The sequence below is a fragment of the Cryptotermes secundus genome, unplaced genomic scaffold (genome assembly GCF_002891405.2).
Source record: "Cryptotermes secundus unplaced genomic scaffold, Csec_1.0 scaffold6, whole genome shotgun sequence".
Classification (NCBI taxonomy): Eukaryota; Metazoa; Arthropoda; class Insecta; order Blattodea; family Kalotermitidae; genus Cryptotermes; species Cryptotermes secundus.
In genome coordinates this window covers 1,808,791-1,829,182 of record NW_019725001.1, presented here as the reverse complement: position 1 = coordinate 1,829,182, position 20,392 = coordinate 1,808,791, and the positions used below count along the sequence as shown (strand labels likewise).

The following is a 20,392-nucleotide window of genomic DNA, read 5'->3' as shown; positions in this document are numbered from 1 at the left end:
AAATGCAGGTATTATATCTTGGTCTTCATATTTTAATTTTAGAATTTGAATGGTCTGTGTATTACAAAGACATTTCAAATTAAAACTGTGAAGCATTTGTGTCTCACTGACATACCTTTACAGTTTCACTGTAATTGCCTTTGTGCTGGTAAAAACTTTACCTGCATCAACCCATTTTGAATGTCATAGTTTCTTTTTATTTTTGGTTTGGACAGGTTACAGCAGCTTTGTTTCTCTATTTGACAGATCTCGGGCACATCAGTCAAAATTCATATCTGACATGATATATTAATGAAGTTATTTCGATATTAGAGATTAAAGATGTGTATCATCTCTTTCCTCTAGTTAGTTAATTTGGAATAGCGGTCTCCAGTCCTCTTTTATGTGAGCACTCTTCCTATATACATTTGTGTATCGTGTTCTGTGTTTTGTTTTGCTCCTGTTACTGCATGCAACATTGTGGTTTTTGTCTTCTATATACCAGATGATGGGTAGAGTCCAAAATAAGCATAACAGTTCTGTACAGCATACACCATCATCAGAATCCTTTTCAAGTCTACCAGAATAAATGTCCCTAAATTATCAAAGAACTCTGCATGTGAACATGTATTGTCCTACAGGCCCTCCACTTTGAGTTACAGTCATAAAGTTGGCTGAGTGCAACCAGCAGCTGTCAAAGTCTGCCATTTGGTTTATAATTTTTCATTGCCAGTAACAGTTTGGTCAGAAGTGCACATTGCAGTGAAATTTGAGGTTATACCATTCTGCTTTCCTTCTTTCTCCCTCCCATTGGTTTGTCCACAGCCACAATACTGGTACTCCTGTTTCCTATATCTGGAACATTTTTTCCTAATGCACGTCAGTCTTCTACCCTGAAGGTGGAGGCAGGAGGTTCTTCTGAAACACTGGTACCTATCTACCAGCTACAAGAGACAGGAATCAAGTCCACATCCCTCCTTACTACTCACAACCATGCACAAACTGAATGCAATGTGTACATATAGTTCTGGACTAGGACGAATTGTAACATTGTGTTAAGTTGGACCTTGACAGCCTTCCTTTCCTTAGCTGCCAAGGTGTGACTTGGTCACAATCATTGCTTCTTTCCAGGTGGATTGCACCCTGAAAAACGACTGATGTGCTCTGGCAAGAGTTAAGAATTCATGCATCTGCCAGTGCATTGTGTGTTTTAACCTTGAGGCTCTACCAGTAAAAAAAAATATAAAAAATAAAGGCACTGCATACGGCTTTATATAAATTAGTGATCTCATGCATAAGAACCACACCACTGAGGTGTGCAGAATAGTTGTACATAGGTAAAGTTGCATGGTTCTGGTTCATGTTCCAACTGGAAACAGATGACTGACCAGTGTTATGCTCTTGATGCCTGTTCTCTGAAGATCTCAGAGCCATTCTAGATAAGGAGTGAAATGGAAAATTTTTAAATTACTTGTTGGATGTAGATTAAATGTGTTACAGGAAGTCTACATTAAAAGATTCCAAAATAATTTAACTTTGGTTCAAAGTGGTCCATTAGAATATATGTTAAAGTTAAAACTCATTTGTTTCATTACTTATGTAGATAATCAGAAACAATTTAAAATTAAATCAAACTAAATAGGGACAATATATCTTATATATGCCATTTAAATTTTACAGAGCATGAATTTGCATGTTCTAATTAAAATACATTCAACCATATGTAAAACACTCATTAGTGGTAAATTTTGTAACTGTAAATTTCAGAACTGCCTCTTAAGTACTAGTGTATGTATGGAAACAAGTCACAGTTCATGTGATGCTATGATATATGATAGTGGTTATTACTTTTATTTAAGAGGATGTTTAAATTCCATCCATGATGAGCTGTAATAATAGGTTCTTTTGAAGTTCTGCAATTTCACATAAAATGCTGAAACCATCCTACACAAGCCACAATTAAATCACTGCCCATATTTTAACACACACACTCATATATTCATCCTTAACACTTTGCGGACTGGCAATTTCAATATTTAAATCACCCTGCGGACCGGTATTTTTATACCTACTACCCTAACTTGTGCACTCTTCACTTTAAAAATTAATATAAAATCTAATTAATTTTATGAATTAAAATTTTTTGAGAACACTTACCAGTGCTTCTAGAAGTGCTTGAGGGTATGATATTTCTCAAAATATTTCCCTCTGTGAAGTGGCATTACACAAAACTTGCAAATATAGGCAGTCCTACTCCTTTTCTTGTGAATTGCGCAAACACAGCATTGCCTAGAAGGCTGCTTCCCTTTGAAATGTTCACTCTTCACAATTTTCGTGAGGGTATGTTTCCGCATATCACCCGAGTCACCCAGGGGGGGTCAAAATGAGGCCTGCGTTGGGTGGGAGTAGACAGCCCCGGTTGTACTAAGACTGTGTCTGTCTGAAATTTCTGAACGAAAAAGTTCAATAAGGGCTGAATTTTGAAAAGCCTGCTTGTTGATTGTGGTTGCAGTTCATTATCACTGAAATGCAAACACCACCAAACTTGCTCAAATCTCTTACGGCTCATTAGTTTGCCAAAAATTGGAATTTCTAAAAATGGATCTGTTGACCAGTACCCTTTCAGATATCCCTCCTTGTACGGCCCATTAGAAGATAATTGCAAAAAATTTTCTCATTTCTGTTGAAGTGACATCCACCCACTTCAATGCCTTATAACTTCTGTCATAATGTTCACGGTGTTGGAGATAGTATCTGTTAGTTTCCTGACATAGCATGTCAAGGAAACTATCTCCAAAAAACAGTTCTGCTACTTCAGACACTTGCGTTGGGTCCGATGGAATTTGCTTCACCCCTGGATTTCCAGTAAACTGTCCCAAAGCAGGCATTTTGTCTACTTTTCCCCATGTGGCTGTCCCCGCAATGTTGCTACCTGCACATTTGTTGGAGCTACGGTCACTTTCACTTTCACTGTCTGTGGTCACAATTTTTTGTTCGCCTCTGCCACACTCACTATCAGATTGTGAGTCGCTATCACTAGCAGACTCACAAGAGATGTCAGATAGCTCATCAGAGAAGAAGTCAGATATTTCTTGTTCTCCAAGAAATCGCTTGGGTGTCAACCGCTTTGGTCTTTGATCCATATTGAACTACTGACTGACAGCTTGCTATGTAAAGCTTGAAGAAATAAAGGCATTTATTTTCACATAGTTAGTAGAGAGTCCGTCGAGTGTAACAATTTGTAGGTCACTTTTTTAATATCACTTCTGCCTTACATGTTTCGGTTTGATACAACCATCATCAGAGGCACTTGCTATAACGTTGTTTATGATGTTCACAGTTATGTTTGTCGTGTAGACGCTGCTACAATATGCTGACGTGTAAAAGCACAAAACTTACTAAGATAGTTGAGTACACTATCAAGTTCTCACTTTTCATCCGAAACTGTTTTAAGTTAAAACGCTAAATGTTAAAATATTTAATCTGAAATGCTGAATTCCTCCTTGTTAGTTCATCCCGAAGAAGGGAGACGTCAGCTTGAAGTTGTATGGCTTATGGTTCGATGTTTCTTATGTGTGTGTTGCCTCAACTGTCCCAATCCAGTTCATTTTTTGAGATCTGAGGTTCTCATGCCAGTGACAAATATTAAGAGTATCATCTTCTGGAACTACCATGTAGTTTGGCAGATACCAGTACTGAGGAAGGAAACTGCTGCCTCCTAGAATGAATATGGTATAATCCACCAAAATATATCTGGCATCATGTCTCAGAAGGCTGTGATCTACAGTGCATACTATCTTTTCCCAAAGAATCCTTCCAAATGGTTTGTTTTCATAATGTTTGTAAATGTAAAATTCTGTATGCACTGTATTTTCTCATGACTTTCAAATCTAACTTATCACAGCGTACTGTGTTCAGTCACCCCAAGAACCTCAAGTCATGAAATCACAGGACCTCTTGCAACTGCATCTGCTAAGATAATTCCTTCACTGCCCCAGAAATGTTAAAAAGAACCTTCATGACTGATCTTATTGTGCCAACTTATTTGGTGGTGGGGAGTCCACTTGTTCCCACAGTTTGCATTGTCTTTTTGACTCATGATTGTTTACAGGAATCCCGGTTATTTTCTGTGATAACTGTTTGATTCAATAAACTTTTGCTACCCAGCATACAAGAGAGTAGCATGTCTCCATTTTGGTGTTGTTCAGCAGCCACAGAACCTAACTTGCATACGTACATGCAATCCATTCCGGATCATGGCTGGCATAAAGGAACTGCAGATTTAATTTTCTTATGAAAAAACTTTAGGAACTTGAAATACATCAGGTATTATAGTACCTGTTACTATTTTACTGTAAGTGTTCATAAAATGTCAGTTAATTTTTGATCAATTGTTTGAGGGAAGTAAGCAATTAACACAATGCAGTATGTTAAGCACGGTCCAATACAGTGTACTTCAGAATGCTTGCTATTTCATTTTGGGTCCTCTGTAGAACAACTAGTACTTGATATTTAATTTACAATTACTGCTGAAGATTTTTTAAACTGAGGTTAAAAAAATGATTTCTATATTATATTTACTTGTGTAATGACCCCTCTCTATTATGGGAAAGCAATATAGATTTTAATTTTTGCTACATAATATTCTAAACCCATGGCTTTCATGGCTGTGAAAGTTCATGAAATCTTATCAGCCATGTTAATTAGTTAAAAATGACCAACATTTTAGGAACCATATCTGAGACAGCATGTAACCCATGATCAAAACCAAGCATGAGCCAGTAAGCAGAGTTTTCTTGGCCTGGTCATCTCCATATTGGCACCTCTTGGTGCTTGATTGTATTAGTCACCAGCTGCCAGGACTTAGATCAACACCCCTTTCCCTGTTAAAGCTTGACTTCAGTACACCATTTATCAGGTGATCCATACATCCTGTTACTTTAACTAGTATGGAGGTGTTGCTAGTCATCATTAAGTNCTTCTACCCTGAAGATTGAGGCGATACGTTCCTCTGAAACGTCGGTTAACACCACATATACATGGTGCCAAATCCCAGAAGCCTGCTTTCTTCATAGTCACCGCCGTGAAAGCCTCAAATCTTACATCATTAAGTCTTGTTTCAAATCTGTGTTCTGCAGTAGTGAATTTCTATGGCTGGCCCAGGTGTGTTTCATATGTTCCTTACAGGTGATCTTGATGGCTCTGCTCATCTATCCAACATACATATTACTCATAAGATCTAAAAGTTTGTGACGATGGTATATTGCTACAAGTATTATGTTTTTGGACATTATCCATCATCTTGTCTATTTTTTAAAAACTGTCCTGTTTCTTTTTCAAAACACAACATTTTGGAGACTGGATTCTGTCCCCATCCTCAGGTAAAACCTACTCAGTTGGGTCCAATAGATAGAGCTAGCCCCTATCTCTGGACCTAGGGCAGAATCCAGTCTCTGAAACGTTTTTTGAATAAGAAACAGGACTGTTTTAAAAAAATAGACAAGACAATGAATAATATCCAAAAACATAATACTTGTATACATCTTACTGTTCTTGCACGGGAGACAATATATACCTCAAACTCTTGGGCCTTGTTTGTCTCTTGTAGGTCTAAGCATATGGATAGGAATGTTAATTGCCTTGATGCTGTATTTGGTGAGAAGCCTGCTGATTTTATGTGAAACAGCTTGATATGGTGTCACTGCTGTGCCTGCTGGATTATCCTTTTGTGTCTGAGACCTTTGTTTTGGAACATGGACATGTATGACATGGCTGCTATATCAGTTATGCCTGAAAGGCCTTCTGCACTTCAAGCACCGATGTCATACAAGACATATAATATACATACTATAAGCTACAAAATAGTTGCCATAACCAACAATACACAGTAAAGAGGAAACTCTTCAAGAACTGTACCACATCCTGTGTAAGCAATGTGCAAAACTATTAGAACTGATCAGTCACTGACATCTCCAAAGACATACATAACACTGATGCGCACAAGATCATCCAACTAAATAGAAAAAAAAAAGTAAAGTCCCTATGCTTAACTAATTAAGCACTATGCCATGAAGGCGTATGGGGAAGTTGATGTATAGATCCACTTTTCTTGACCTCGGCACTAGTTGGAGGTGAGTGGTCAGCTTCACACACTGACAGCTTTACCTCCCGGTACCAATTGGATAGGAGGTTGGGTGGACCCCAGATCCAGTCTGGATGATGTGGAGAAAATTCTTGACCCTACCAGGACTGAAACTCTGACCCCTTGGCCATCCAGTCCGTAGCCAGTTGCTGTGCCAATTGTGCTATCCCAGCTCCTGAAGATCATCCCACTACATTCTACTTTATCAATTTTATTCACTTGATTATTTTTTATGTTTTAATTTTCTAACATTTTAACATAAAAGAGAGGTGATACATACCCAAATTGAATGAAAATATGCACTTTTACTATATACTAAAAATGGGTCAATGTCAGTCAATTCAGTAACAAAGGTATACATTCATGTAATCCACCTGAAAACGATCACATTGATGGAAACATGTAGTCATATGTATAATAAAAACAAATATCACATTAATATTAGTTTTATTTACTCACAGACTGTTGTGTTGATCGAAATGTTAATACCCTACTTCAGATAGTTATTTCCATGTCCAGGCTATTATCATTGCATGTGGTCTCTGCACATTGAATGAGACCTGTTACTACAGTCTGCTTGTGACAGACGGTGTTTAGACCTTGCATGTATGTAGAGGGCCACATGTGCAATGCCTGTACACAGTATGTCCCAGGAAGGTATTCTGCAAATCACTGGCTCACCAATAGTCTTCTGGAATCAGGTAAATTTACTTTTTGAATGGATTTGTGTGCCTTCAGAGCCTTATATCCAGGGGATGGATAGGACAGAATTGCCGGATGTCATTCTCAGCACTGACAGGATTTTTGAGGGGTGTTTTAGAATGAAACAGGAATGTGATATCCATGACTAAATAACTGGAATAATAACTGCAGTGGGGAGGGAAAAAAAGAACATTACAGTGACTTGCTGTATCTTCATTATGGTCAATGTTGTGTTTGACCTTGATAATGGAGGCATTTCTGAAATGCTGATGTTTGACTTAACCATTATGTGTACAGGGTCGTGCCATAGCTCAAGCAGTTAGTCGCTGGCTTCAAGTGGGATTTGTGGTGGACAAAGTGGCACGGGGGCGGGTTTTCTCAGAGTACTTCGGTTTCCCCTACCAATCTTCATTCCACCAATTGCTCCACAATCATCCTCACCTATCGTCTGGGGCTGCTACAATAGGTCAGAAGTGGCTGCAGTACGAGGGACTTAGTCCCACCCCAGTAGCATAACCATTATGTGGCTGATTGCCCAATAAAATTTTAGTGAATCACTGATTTTGTTATATAGCACTGAGAGCCTGTTAGAAAAATAATGTTCATAATGTCCCACACCAACTTTGTTAAAAATTAGTGGCAAGATTGGGAGGCACTGACAGCAAATATGGTACTACCATGTAAGCTCACAGTATATTATCTAATTTCTTTTTCTCTTCTGGAGAGACTGGCTAATGTACAGTACTGTTATCACAAAAGACATGCAAACAGTAGTTCATCTGACTTCTTATCAGATACAAACCTATCAAAATGCATATAAACTTTCACGGCCTTTAAATACAGATTTGTTATTTTTCAAGAGTTGAAGCAAAAAAGCATGTTATCATGACATGAAATGCTTATGCATATTTGCCTTGATATTTTCTTGCAGCCATCTTTAGCACATCAGGCCTCTAACAAAGTAACAAATAAAGATGAGCAAATTTGCAGTTTTGAATCACATTGTGAAATTCTGAGTATAGTCATATTCTATTGTTGGAATTACTGCTTGTACAAATTTCAGAAATATGATCAAGTACATGTGAACGCCCAGTTCTCCACCTCCCTCAGTAACGGTCTGGATGATCTTCTTCATTACTTCTGCATGCCTGGCAACAAAATAGAACAATAAACCAAATGATGTACATGAGATATGAAGTTCTCATGGCTACAGACATTAAGACTGCAGCCTTTTAGGATGTGACGCTGCACAGTTACCAACGTTCCAGAGGAACACACTGCCTCCATCTTCAGGTTAGGAGGAGATGGAGGCAGTGTGTTCCTTCAAAATATTGTAACCATCCCTTAGCCTTATACAGAATCGCATCCCAGGAACTCTATATACAGCCAGATATTATCAAAACATGACTACTTCATACATGTATAATTTCAGTGGAGGAGACCTGGAACTGCAGAATCCCCCTACCACATTCCTTTGGTGACTCCACTACCCACAAATGAACTACAGATCATTTTTTAAACTAAATATGAACTATAGCAAACAACAAGTTCTGGGAAGAACTAATCACCTACTTTTCTCGATACAACACAAACCACACAGAAAATGACATGTCCAACAATTTTTCTGTTGTTGTGCTTGTAATATTTTTACTGAGCTACTGCCTAGCAATAAGAGGGGAAAACACATATAGACACACAGACTGATGAGAGGAATTTATGAAGTATGTTGTTGAGATGGGCTCAGGCACAATGATATATGTATATACCAAGTTTCATAAAGACAGGTTCAGGCATTCGGAAGTCGATATGGAAGGGATATACAGACAGCATGCAGAATGAATAAGCCTAGTGTTTTTTTTTTTCAAAATAAGAAAATAGGCTAAAAAAGTTAAATGGGCCTGCACATATGATGCACTGTAAACATTGTTTTACTGTCTTGAGATCACTTTTATGGGCTTACGATCACATTTAAATGTCTGAAAGGATAATGCTGCTCATAAAGTTCAAGCCAGATTCATGAAGCAACACACAGTAGACAAAGTGAAAAGAGCCAGGCTTAACCTACTTGCAAGGGTGAACAGAAGCCATTGGTGGTCCAGGAAGGTGGGGATGATTCTCCATTGTTACTGTCTTCTTTGCATGGTCTTGACTCACATCTTCATACATTTGTTCTACAGTTAGAGGTTTGCGATTCTGAAAACATTTTTACAAAATTCACACATGCTATTATGTTTATTACAATTAATTTCCAGCTGAATTCATAATTCTGCACAGTGCTTTTAAATTTATATCTGTTTGGCTGTATGCATGGACCAACTCAAGAACCACTGAATGACTTTTTATGAACTTGTGATATTTGTGAGCTCTACCAATATTTACCAGATTCGTCCACACATTCCAATTTTCATATATATATATTGTGGCGTGTTTCGTGTTCGATTCTTGTCAGTCACGTGTGTAGTTCGATCCCACATCTGACACCAATGTAGCGTGTTTTGTGCGTCGCGCCACAAATAAATTCCCGTGGGGCTCAGATTCTGTAGAACCTTTATTGTTCTTCACTTATACACTCACACGCTTTACAATTGTCATCACTTGCAGTATTGCAATGACTGCTTACAATAACTCGGCCGACACTGGACTCTCTTCTCTGGCGGTTATTCTAGGACTGACTTCTAAGATGGCTCGATCACGACTGACTGCTTTTCGTCAAAGCTGGGCTATTTATAACCTCGGCCGCTGCTAGGCAAATGAATCCTCTGTTATAGCAGTGGAAACGTTGCTTTGTCGGTTCCGCGTCTCCTACGCAATGACCCATTGTTATTGCGTTGTCTCTGCGGGAATGCTTCGCGTACTTGTCATAACCGTGGAGATTCGGTGTTGGAACTACAATAGAGTGATTGTTGTTTATTGTGCAATGGTCTATTCTAGCGTTTCCATAGAAGCGACTCTTCTGGATTCCAGACACGTTACAATATATATATATATATTAAAGCATAATTTATTGATTTATTGGGAAGCTGAAGCAAGGAACGACCTCAGAAAAGATGGAAAACTACCTAACAAAGAAAGGAATCCAAGGGAACATCACCTGCGAAGAGACCATAACGAGAGGAGAAACCAAAGCTTATAAAGTTGGAATCCCCTTCAAATACCTGGAAATGACATCCAACCCTGAATTCTGGCCAAGAGGAGTAATTGTATGGCGATTTCGCTTCCCCAGAAGGAATGAAGGCATATCTCTCGAATAACTCCATAAACATGCTCCTATGGAATGTGGAAGGACTAAAAGGACTACTGAAATTAAACCCAGGAAACTCCCTGGAAACACCAGACATATTAGTCCTCACAGAAACATTCCTAACGAAACCTACCGACATAGAAGGATTCTACTCTATCCACTCACTAGCAAGGAAACCAGCAGAAGGAAGGCCATCAGGAGGGGTATCTATCTTCTACAAACCACGGATAGGACCCATGAAGACCCTATGTACAGAAGAAAACCTAATAATTGCAAAAGCGACCAATTTCACGATAATAGGCATTTACATACGCCCTAACACCGAAATAGAGGACATAATGGAACTCCTAACCTTCTCCTTCCGAAAAGTTACGAACCCGAAAGAAAGCATAATACTAGCAGGAGACATGAATTGCAGAACAGACAAACCCGATATGAAATGTAAAGCTATCCTCGCATTCCTTAAGGAGGAAAACTTCAAAATAACAAATGACCCAAAACGTAAAACTTACTTTGCCCATAATGGCAGTAGCACCATTGACCTGGTATTCCACAAAGGAGACAACATAGAAACTCTAGAACAAAAGGGCTTATGGACTTCACAAATAACCCCATTAAGAAAACACATCCCCATCCAGACCAAATTTTCACTCAAAACCCCACAGAAAACTATATCAAAACATGTCAAAAACACCATGTCCAGAGACATAAACATAGCAGCATTAGAGAGAGAACTAGGGAAAGCAACCGAAGCAGAGCAGGCAATCAAGGAGAACGACCTAAACACAGCCCTAACAACAATCAAGAAAATGTTAGAAACAAGCATAACCCACAAACAAAACACAAGGAAAGTACAACCATGGTTCGATAAGGAGCGCTATGCAGAGACACACCGCATTAAATGCATTGCATATAGCCAAGATGACGCTGGAACCAGAAGACCTACGAGTATATGGGGAAAAACGGAGATATTACAAGAACCTTCTAAAACAAAAACAGACTCAATATATAGAAAAAGAAGGTGAAAGAATCGCCGAAGAAGCACTGAATGATCCATATGTAGCCATCAGACCCAGAAGAACATCAAGATCTAGCAACGTAGAAATAGGAACTTGGGAAACACACTTCACCAATATTCATAACAGTACAGGGCAACAAGTGGCATATGAAATTGAATGAAACAATCAACTTGAAGCCATATCCCCCATCACTAAAATAGAAGTGATGGACGCCATAAAAATTACAAAATGTAAAAAGGCCGCTGGACCAGACGGGTTTTACAATGAACACCTAAAAGAATCGGCACAATGCCTGGCAGAACTATGGTCCAAGCTATTTAACAAATGCCTAGAATCAGGAAACATCCCCGAAGAATGGAGGAAATCAACAATTAAAACCCTCTACAAAGGGAAAGGTGAAACCAATGACCCTAACTCGTACAGAGGAATTGCATTAGAAAGCAATATCTTTAAGTTGCTAACAAGATTCTAACCAACAGGATAATAGAAAAAGTCAACCCCAAGATACCAGGGGAACAATTTGGCTTTAGAAGAGGAAGAGGAACCTTGCATGCAATACAAAACTTACTAAACAACATTGAAGAAACACAGAGATTCCGAAAGGGAAAATTCTATGCAGTCTTCATAGACTATACAAAAGCCTTCGACCTAATGGACAGGAATAAACTGATATCGAAACTCCAAAATATGATCGGAAATCTAAACCCACTGTCATAGTAAAAAATATCCTGGCATACAACCAAATTACCATAGATGATGCGATCTGCAAAACAAAAGAAATCACCCAAACCAACGGAGTACTACAAGGGGACCCCCTCAGCCCCATATTATTCAATATTGCCACAGTGGATGTAATAGCAGCAATACGAGAAAAGGCGAAAGATGCAGTGATATACATGTATGCGGACGACATGGTCCTAGGATCACCAAACAAGGAAGAACTCCAACACCCTTCTCAGCACTGGTAGAATGGGCAGGAAATAACAGTCTAAAAATAAACTGGGCAAAAACCCAACAGATGGTCTTCCGGAAGGGTGGACGCACAGCAGCAGACGACAACCTACAATATGAAGAGGACAAAGTTGAAATAGTAAATTCGTTTAAATACCTGGGAATCACTTTACAGACTACCGGGACGTTCAGATTACACATCAAAGACAAAGCACTGGCAGCCATGAAAGCCATGTACGACATTAACAATTTACAGCATCTATCCTTAAAGACAGCTATGAGTCTATTCGACACAAAAATCCTACCAATACTCACCTACGGGATTCACCTGATATGGGAAAAACTGTCGAAAAAAGATCTGGCCAACATCGAGGGAGTGAAAGCAAAATTCCTGAAAACCATAATGGGCATTTCAAAATACACGCGCTCCCGCCTAACATATGAATTGACACAGGAGCCCTTCCTCATCGAAGAGCTGAGGATAAAGCTGCAGCTGCCATCCACAAAGAATGTAGAAGCACACCTAGCGGAGAGAAGGAGGAAAAGAGAAGAAATACCTCTAGATTTCTACAGCACGGATGCCATGTTGAACCGGAACTGGACCAACGCCAACCAGAGACTAAGACATGTGGTGATAAAACTAGCAGTGCACGGGTTCCACCATAAAATATGTAAAAACATGTCCTATCATGACCCAAGCGAAAACTGCGTGTGCTCGTTATGTGATCAGTTCTGCGATGTATACCACATCACAAGATGTAAAAACAACCATAAATCTCTGTGTGATTATAGCAAAGGCTAAAACCCAGAATCTATGTAATGCACATTCGTGCGCTTTTCTGTTAATAATAATATATATATATATATATATATACACACACACACAAGGAAGATTTTTAGTTTGTTGACCGGTTCCATGGCTCTGCACTTCCCAGCTGCTGGTGCCCCACTTCCTATGAGGCACATATGAATTCTGCTGCTGAATCAGCATGCATGACAGCCAATAACCTTCACAATGAAGGGAAGTTCTTACTGATGTTCAAAGATGGCAGGAGGTTTTGAAAATGCTGTCCCTCTACACACAGACATTACTCACGCTGGTGGAAGAGGTTCTGATTTACCCTTTGAAGCTGCTCTGTAGGAATATTTACAATTTCCCTAAGAATATTTTCTTTTAGTTCCTCCGTTTGGAGGTTACTGTTGTAAACTTTATCCTTCAAAGAACCCAAGAAGAAAAAAGCTACAAGGATTAAGATTGGGTGAACATGCTGGCCAAATACCACTGCTGATACGTAGGTCGTACCGAAAGTCATGAGCAACTTTCTTTTTGCATGCAACCTGGGAACAGCAGACGATAGAGAGCATGGTGGTAGGTGGAACCAGCTGTTGTGTTAACCTTGAGTGTCTTGTGACATCAATAGCTTGCATCACGTGACCAGTATCACTCCTAACAAAATGGCCGACAACCGTATGTCGTTTCACCACAATGCTGTCAACGAATTTCTTGTGAAAGAGGAAATCCCTGCTGCAGAAATTCACCAGACTTCAGTGTGCTTATGGAAGCGTGTGCATGGGTGCAAGCAGTGTTCTAAGATGGGTGAAACATTTTAAAGATGTGAACACCAGCATCGAAGATGGGCCTCGGAGCAGTTGTCCTCGAACAGCCTCAACTGAACGCAACAAGGAAAGAGTGGATGAGATCATTGAAGATAACAGGCGTGTGGCTGTGGACACAATAGCCCTCGAACAGCCAATAAGGCACAGTACAGTACAGTACAGTACAGTACAGGAGATGATTGAAATCTTGGGCTATAGGAAAGTTTGTGCTCGTTGCTTCCCGCGGTTATTGACCGAAGTCCACAAAGGTCAGCGAAAAGCCATCACCTCAGAACTGCTGCAGAGATATCGACACGAAGGTGATGATTTTTTGCTCTGTATTGTGACAGGTGACGAAAGCTGGTTTCACCATTTCGAGCCTGAAATTAAACAGCAGAGTATGGAATGGCACCATTTGCATTCTCCATCAAAAAAGAAGGCAAAGACAGTGCCATCAGCTGCGAAGATGATGGGCACAGTCTACTGGGCTGTAGAGGGGTTTATTCTGGCCAAATTCCTGGAACCTGGGCAAACCATCAATGCTGCTCGTTATGTCCAGACGCTGCACAAGCTCCGTCATGCATTGCACAATAAACGTCTGGGATGAAACAGCATCCTCCTCCATGACAACACTCACCCCCACGCTGCTCGCCTCACATTTGAAGCAATTGGAAACATGGGGTGGGAAGTTCTTCTATGCCCCTCCTATAGCCCTGATCTGGCACCCTCTGACTACCATCTTCTTGGATTTGTGAAGGATCAGCTGGGTGGACAACATTTTGAGACAAGAGAGGCAATTCAGAAAGCAGTGCGTCAGTGTCTTCAGATGGCTGGAACGGAATTTTACAGAAGGGAAATTTTCAAACTCCCAGAACACTGGGAGAAATGTGTACAAAGAAGTGGCTATAATGTGGAAAGATAAAGAAAGGTCTGTAGATTGAGGTGGTGTATTGGTTTGTCAATAATAAAACATGTTACTAAATTGTTGCTCATGACTTTCAGTACGACCCCCGTAATTCTGTCCCAGAAGACAATGGACAAAGTCTGCATAGACATACACGTATGTGCAGTAGCTAAGTCCTGCTGAAAGGAGCCATAGAGTCTTTCTTCTTCTGTTAACTGTGGAAAGAACTGCCAAGAATGATATGTACATATCTTTTGCAATTAACTGTTTCATTAAAAAACACAGGTACAACCTTCTTGCACTTACAGCATACCAGACACCAAGTTCTACTGGATGGAACAGGACTTCGTGGGTTAGATGTGGATTCTGTGAATTCCAGTAATTATTTTGCGTTTTTATGTATCCCTGCAAGTGAAACCATGCTTGATCAGAAAAGAATGTCAATTGTGGATCGATCTCACCTATGATGACAGACTGTGGAAACCAACAGCTGGCTCAATTGTGCAGCTGCAAGGCATGCGTGAATTACTGTTGCTTTATACGGTTTAAAATTCAGCAATTGTGTTGCTCAGAATTACTGGGTTTTTGGACTTTTTCCGTCATCCAGAATTCTAGGTAACAGAGGACATGACGTTTCAGAAACTGGATCTGTTTCCATCTTCAGGTGAGAAAGGAAGACACCTATGTGATCTAACTTCTCAGTAAGCACTTGGTTATGTTTTTGTTTCTTGTCTTTAAGTGTCCCTTTATTCTAAGTTTATTCACCAAACTGAGAATTGTTTGTCTGCTGAGAATGCTTTCAACGTGATATTTATGATGACAGTTTCCAGAAGATCCATATTATGCACAGGTGTCATACAGAAATACACGTTGCTCTAAAGTATACTGCATCATGACATACCATACTGCTCACGAACTGTAAAAAAACAAATGGCTAATGGAGCTGATAACTGCTTCCTATCATTGACAATCACAAGGAAACTCCCATGCATGAACTACACTGCTCACTGTGAAACATAATGCCATCAAGTGGTCCATAAGTTAATTACCACCCTTCATTCCAAACATTATCAGACATGAGGCATGCTGATTCATCAACAAAATTTGTATGCGCCTCACAGCAAGCAGCGCATCAGTTGCTGTTAACCTGTCAACAAAGCTAAAAAGTTCTCTGTGTATGTATATAAAGGCAAATAAACCAAACACTTTACAAGAATACCTATATGTCTTTCTGTACGTATCTTGAGCATAAACCATTAAATATTTATTGGAGCAAAAGATGTTTGCTGCAAGACTTGTAGACAGAAATTGAACAATCATTTTTTTTCCATATGTGTGCATTTCCTAGCATGTATATTCAACAATTAACAATGGTCTTCTGAACTCATGAAGACTGTCAAAATCATTCATTCTTGATAATAATAGAATGAAGCTTTTACTCTCCAAATTTATAAGTCTACAAGTATATAAATATACAGTCTTACATAAGAACATATATACAAGAGTCGGTCAAAAATTTCCCGGAATGGTGGTATAGCACTCTAATGGTAGGACATATAGCAATGCTTACCTGATTACCTTCAAAGTAGGACCCTTGAGCGCACACACACTTGCTCCATAAATCCTGCCATTGTTGGAAGCAGCTGTGGAAGGCTTCTTTTGGAATCTTCCGGAGCTCAGCCGTCGCATTTGATTTGATGTCCTCCATGGTTGCGAAATGTGTCCCCTTGAGGCCCATTTTCAGAGTAGGGAACAGCCGAAAGCCACTTGGAGCGAGATCCGGAGAGTATGGTGGTTGAGTGATGACAAGAATGTTTTTCTCGGCAAGGAATTGCTGCACAACAAGCAATGTGTGGCTCGGCACGTTATCGTGATGCAGAAACCACTGTCCCTGCCACTTGTCGTGCTGCTTCCTCCGAACCGCATCATGCAACCTCTGCAAAACTTGCATGTAGAAATGGCCGGTAACAGTCTGTCCAGGTGGTACAAACTCATGGTGCACCAAACAGTCGATGTCAAAGAATGCAATGAGCATCGCTTTGTCTTTGGACCTGACGAGGTGTGATTTTCTTGGCCGGGGAGACGATGCTGTGTGCCACTCCGATGACTGCATCTTCGTCTCTGGGTCATAGGCGAATACAAATGACTCATCACCAGTGACAATCTTTTGAGAAACGTCGGGTCCTGCGTACTTTTGTCAAACAGATCACCAGCGACCATCACGCAACATTCCATCTGATCCGTGGCTAGCTGCCTCAGAACAAACTTCGCACTGCGCATCTCATCTTCAAATCATCGGACAAAATGGCATGAATGGATCCGTCAGAGATACCAACTTCTTGCTCCAACTCTGTGATGGTCATTCTTTGATCACATTGAATCAGTTGTCGCACTTTTCCAATCATTTCTTCAGTTCTGGATGTCAAGGGTCTCCCGCTGCGCTGGTCATCCTCTAACGTCTCCTGCCCATTCTTAAACTGGGAAAACCAGTCATAAACTGTGGATTTCTTTAGTGCAGTATCACTGTAAACTTTCTGCAGGGCCGACTGCGTCTCTGAAGCAGATTTTCCCAATTTGCACATGAACTTGATGTTCGCACTGTTCAAACTGCGACATTGCACCAAATGACCAACACTCACATCTAATTCAAACAGAACAGTAACAACACTGCACACTGAAACCTGTTCAGACCTGTTGCACCTGCAAGCAGATATGCTGAGCTCCCCACCACAACAGTGTGTGTGCTATCCTATCACTCATTCTCAGTCTGCAGGGGAATTCCAGGAATTTATTGACTGCCCTACGTATATATATTTCAAATATTTTAGCTTATATAAATAAATAAATTAGCATTGCATCTATAATTTTTCCTGCTGAACAAGTGTCTTAAATTTACATTGTATACTTTTACAATCATGTTTAATATTAGACAGACTTACCTCATCGTATCCAAACAGCCATAGACGAGGTGTTTGATAGTATTTATCATATGTAATATGGAGATCATAGGTTCGCGTGTGTATGATTTCTCCTCCAACTTGATTTGAAGTATCTCCAACATCTTTTTCGGTATTTCTCAAAGTATCCAGAGTTGCCTTTGTGAATTGAAAACAATACAAATATATTTACAACTTAATTAAGCACAACAGTCATCAGGGGTAGAACTCTTCTGTACAATAGGCCAAACGGTAGGAAGAGATGGAGTAACCCCCCCCCCTTCTAAGTCCCTTATAACCATCATTTCTGTTCCAATGCTTCTTTCTACAAATAAGAGCAAATAACTATGCCAAAAAGTAATGTGACTTTTATTTGTGCAATATTCCTAATTTCAACTAGCGGCTCTGTTTTTGAAAGCTAGTGACTCTTTATTAATTCTTCAAGATATTTTGAAGTTTCTTATTCCATTAATTTTGTATTTTCTCCTTCTTTTCAACAGATATCAACCACATGCACAGATTGAATACAGAAATTATATTTATATACTGACCACATCACAGTATATCACACAGATTACCTTATCCTGTTCATCAAGTAGTCCACTCTCTTCAAACTCTTCCATGTCTGCAGCCTCTTCTTCTTCTTCATCATCATCACCTTCACCATCAGCAGCAGCAGCAGCAGCACCACCACCACCACCACCACCCTCATCATCTTCATCATCATCATCATCATCACCATCATTTGCATCTCTTTCACAACTGCCTATATTATTGGAGACTTCAGCCTGGAAACACAAATTTTAAGACTCAACAAATTGACTCAAGTTCAACAAATACAGCATGGTACTGTTGTCAATTTGCTAACCTTTGATTCCAAAGTCATTTCAGAGACTTTATCATCCAATCCTGATACACCAGTGTCAAAATGGTGAGTATCTACCCAGCCTCCATCAGGGTCATCAGCTTCAATAATTTTTTCTTGATCATCACAATATTCCATCTAAAAGAAAGAAATCTTAATATATGGGCACCTTGTAGTAGAAGTCAATATAACAATTCTGGGCATTTAGGCTGAATACCTGCTTACATCTTCGTGGGCATGGAACATTACGTGTAATAAGAAACTGTTTATTTCGTGGCAGATACGATTTTGCTCGACCCTCATCACCTGTAGCCCACTGCCAGGTTGGACAATGATGTACCAAGTGATCTCCAGCAGCCACAAATTCTTCGGGAGTCAGCACTCCAGTTTCCCGGAACTTAGATTCCTATTAATGAATAAATACATAACATTTGTGCGTTTTCACGGTTTTTTCCTCAGTCCCTCTGGGTAAATTCCGATATAGTACCTCAAATGGGCTACAACCGCTACTTTCCAAATCCTCTCAAATTCTCCATTCATCAAACATGCTTTCAGTAGACTCTACAGATTTCTCCAGACACTGTCAGCGTCGTAAGTGAACTCATAAAAGAAACAATCACGAAGTGGTGTCTGATTCACGTTCGAATATATATCAATATTTACCTTAAGAACAGGTGTCAGATATTCTGCCACGCCTAAAGCAGTACCTTTGACTGTGTTTATTACATTCTGCATTTTGCAACAGATTAATTCTTGCAAATAATACGAATTACAAATTTCATCCCACGTTACTCAGATGCTTAACACTGACTTTGTTGTCATAATCTATATAACTATATAATGTACATCGATGTACATCATCTACATGTTTGAAGACAGTTCGACTCAGTTCGAGATTACTCGAAGAAATCGTGGCGGAATCAACCAGTCCGTACCCTGACTCCTGTCTATGGCCGGGCGCACACCAAGGAAACTGGCAACCGAAACGCAACAAGTATTTTCGAGTAATATCGCCGATTTCAAGCAGGCGACTGGTTTCCAAATTAGCAGGCGCATACTGTGTTCGATTAGTTGCTCACATAATCTAAGTGGGTGTGTCTGCCCGCCTGTTTCGCGTACTTTTCTTCTGCAGTGTCTAATAATAATATTGGTCCTGTAATGATATGGTGGTGGTTGAGACGGCGTAAGAGGAGAAGATAGGAGAAAGGGAAACATTGGGCGCACCTGTTCTTTCGCGACAATTTGAACACAGGCTTTTATATTGTTTCGAAAGAACTTAATCAGGATACAGAACTGTTCAAATCACTTTACAGAATAAGCATTGAAAGTTTTCTTTATTAGTGGATCTCGTAGCACCTCAAATTCGAAGACAAGATACAAATTTTCATACAGCTGTGTCAGCAGAACCATAGGCAAAAATTATAGTTTTGTATATTTTAATTTTTCTGTTTTTGAACAGCAGACAAGAAGACAAAAGGTTCTGAATTGAATGGTAGCAAGCATTATTCGAGTTCAATCTCCTCTTAATTTCCTATTGAAGCAGGTTTTCGTTTGTTATCGTCGTTCCCAAATATCTTAACTGTACCACGTTTTCGAAACATCTATTATCTTTATGTCATGATTTTGCTCTCGAATTTGGTGACGAGACAGCAACATATACATACTTTTCTCTGTGTTTACTTCTAGACCAAACTTCTTACTCGCATCAATTAAAGTTTTTGTGTTTCTCTTTATGATAGCTATATTATAACCAAGGATATTCACATCATCGGCATAGACCAACAGCTGATATGTCCCATTCAATTTCAGTCCCACCTGGTTTTCCTTGGCCTTCCTAATGGCATATTCTAAATCAAAGTTGGAAAGGAGTGATGATAAAAGCATCTCCTTTGTTTTAGATCATTCTGAATAGGGAAATTATGAGACAAATGTTATCTATGAAGAAAGCAGTCTTCTGGGATTTGGCACCGTGTATATGTGGTGTTAACCGACGTTTCGGAGGAACGTATCGCCTCCATCTTCAGGGTAGAAGAAAAAATATAAGAAATCTGCAAGCG

At 39.7% G+C, this 20,392-nt stretch overlaps 1 protein-coding gene across 1 annotated transcript; it reads right to left on the bottom strand.

The window, feature by feature from the left end:
* Positions 1–7,504: 7,504 nt before the first annotated feature.
* On the bottom strand, positions 7,505–19,216 carry LOC111863147 (ubiquitin-like-conjugating enzyme ATG3). The gene is made up of 7 exons (XM_023849198.2): positions 18,999–19,216; positions 18,553–18,741; positions 18,339–18,473; positions 18,049–18,258; positions 17,474–17,629; positions 8,889–9,016; positions 7,505–7,971 (listed from the first exon to the last, which is right to left on the bottom strand). Exons 1-7 carry the CDS (start codon positions 19,068–19,070, stop codon positions 7,821–7,823), a joined length of 1,041 nt encoding a protein of 346 aa, XP_023704966.1. The 5' UTR covers positions 19,071–19,216; the 3' UTR covers positions 7,505–7,820.
* Between the last annotated feature and the right edge of the window lie 1,176 nt (positions 19,217–20,392).

Coding starts and splice junctions, on each gene's coding strand:
- LOC111863147 (XM_023849198.2), bottom strand. CDS start 19,070: ATGCAGAATGTAATAAACACAGTCAAAGGTACTGCTTTAGGCGTGGCA. Junction 18,474..18,552: donor GCCCACGAAGATGTAAGCAG/GTATTCAGCCTA, acceptor TCTTTCTTTTAG/ATGGAATATTGTGATGATCA. Junction 9,017..17,473: donor GGCTGTTTGGATACGATGAG/GTAAGTCTGTCT, acceptor AAATGTTTTCAG/AATCGCAAACCTCTAACTGT.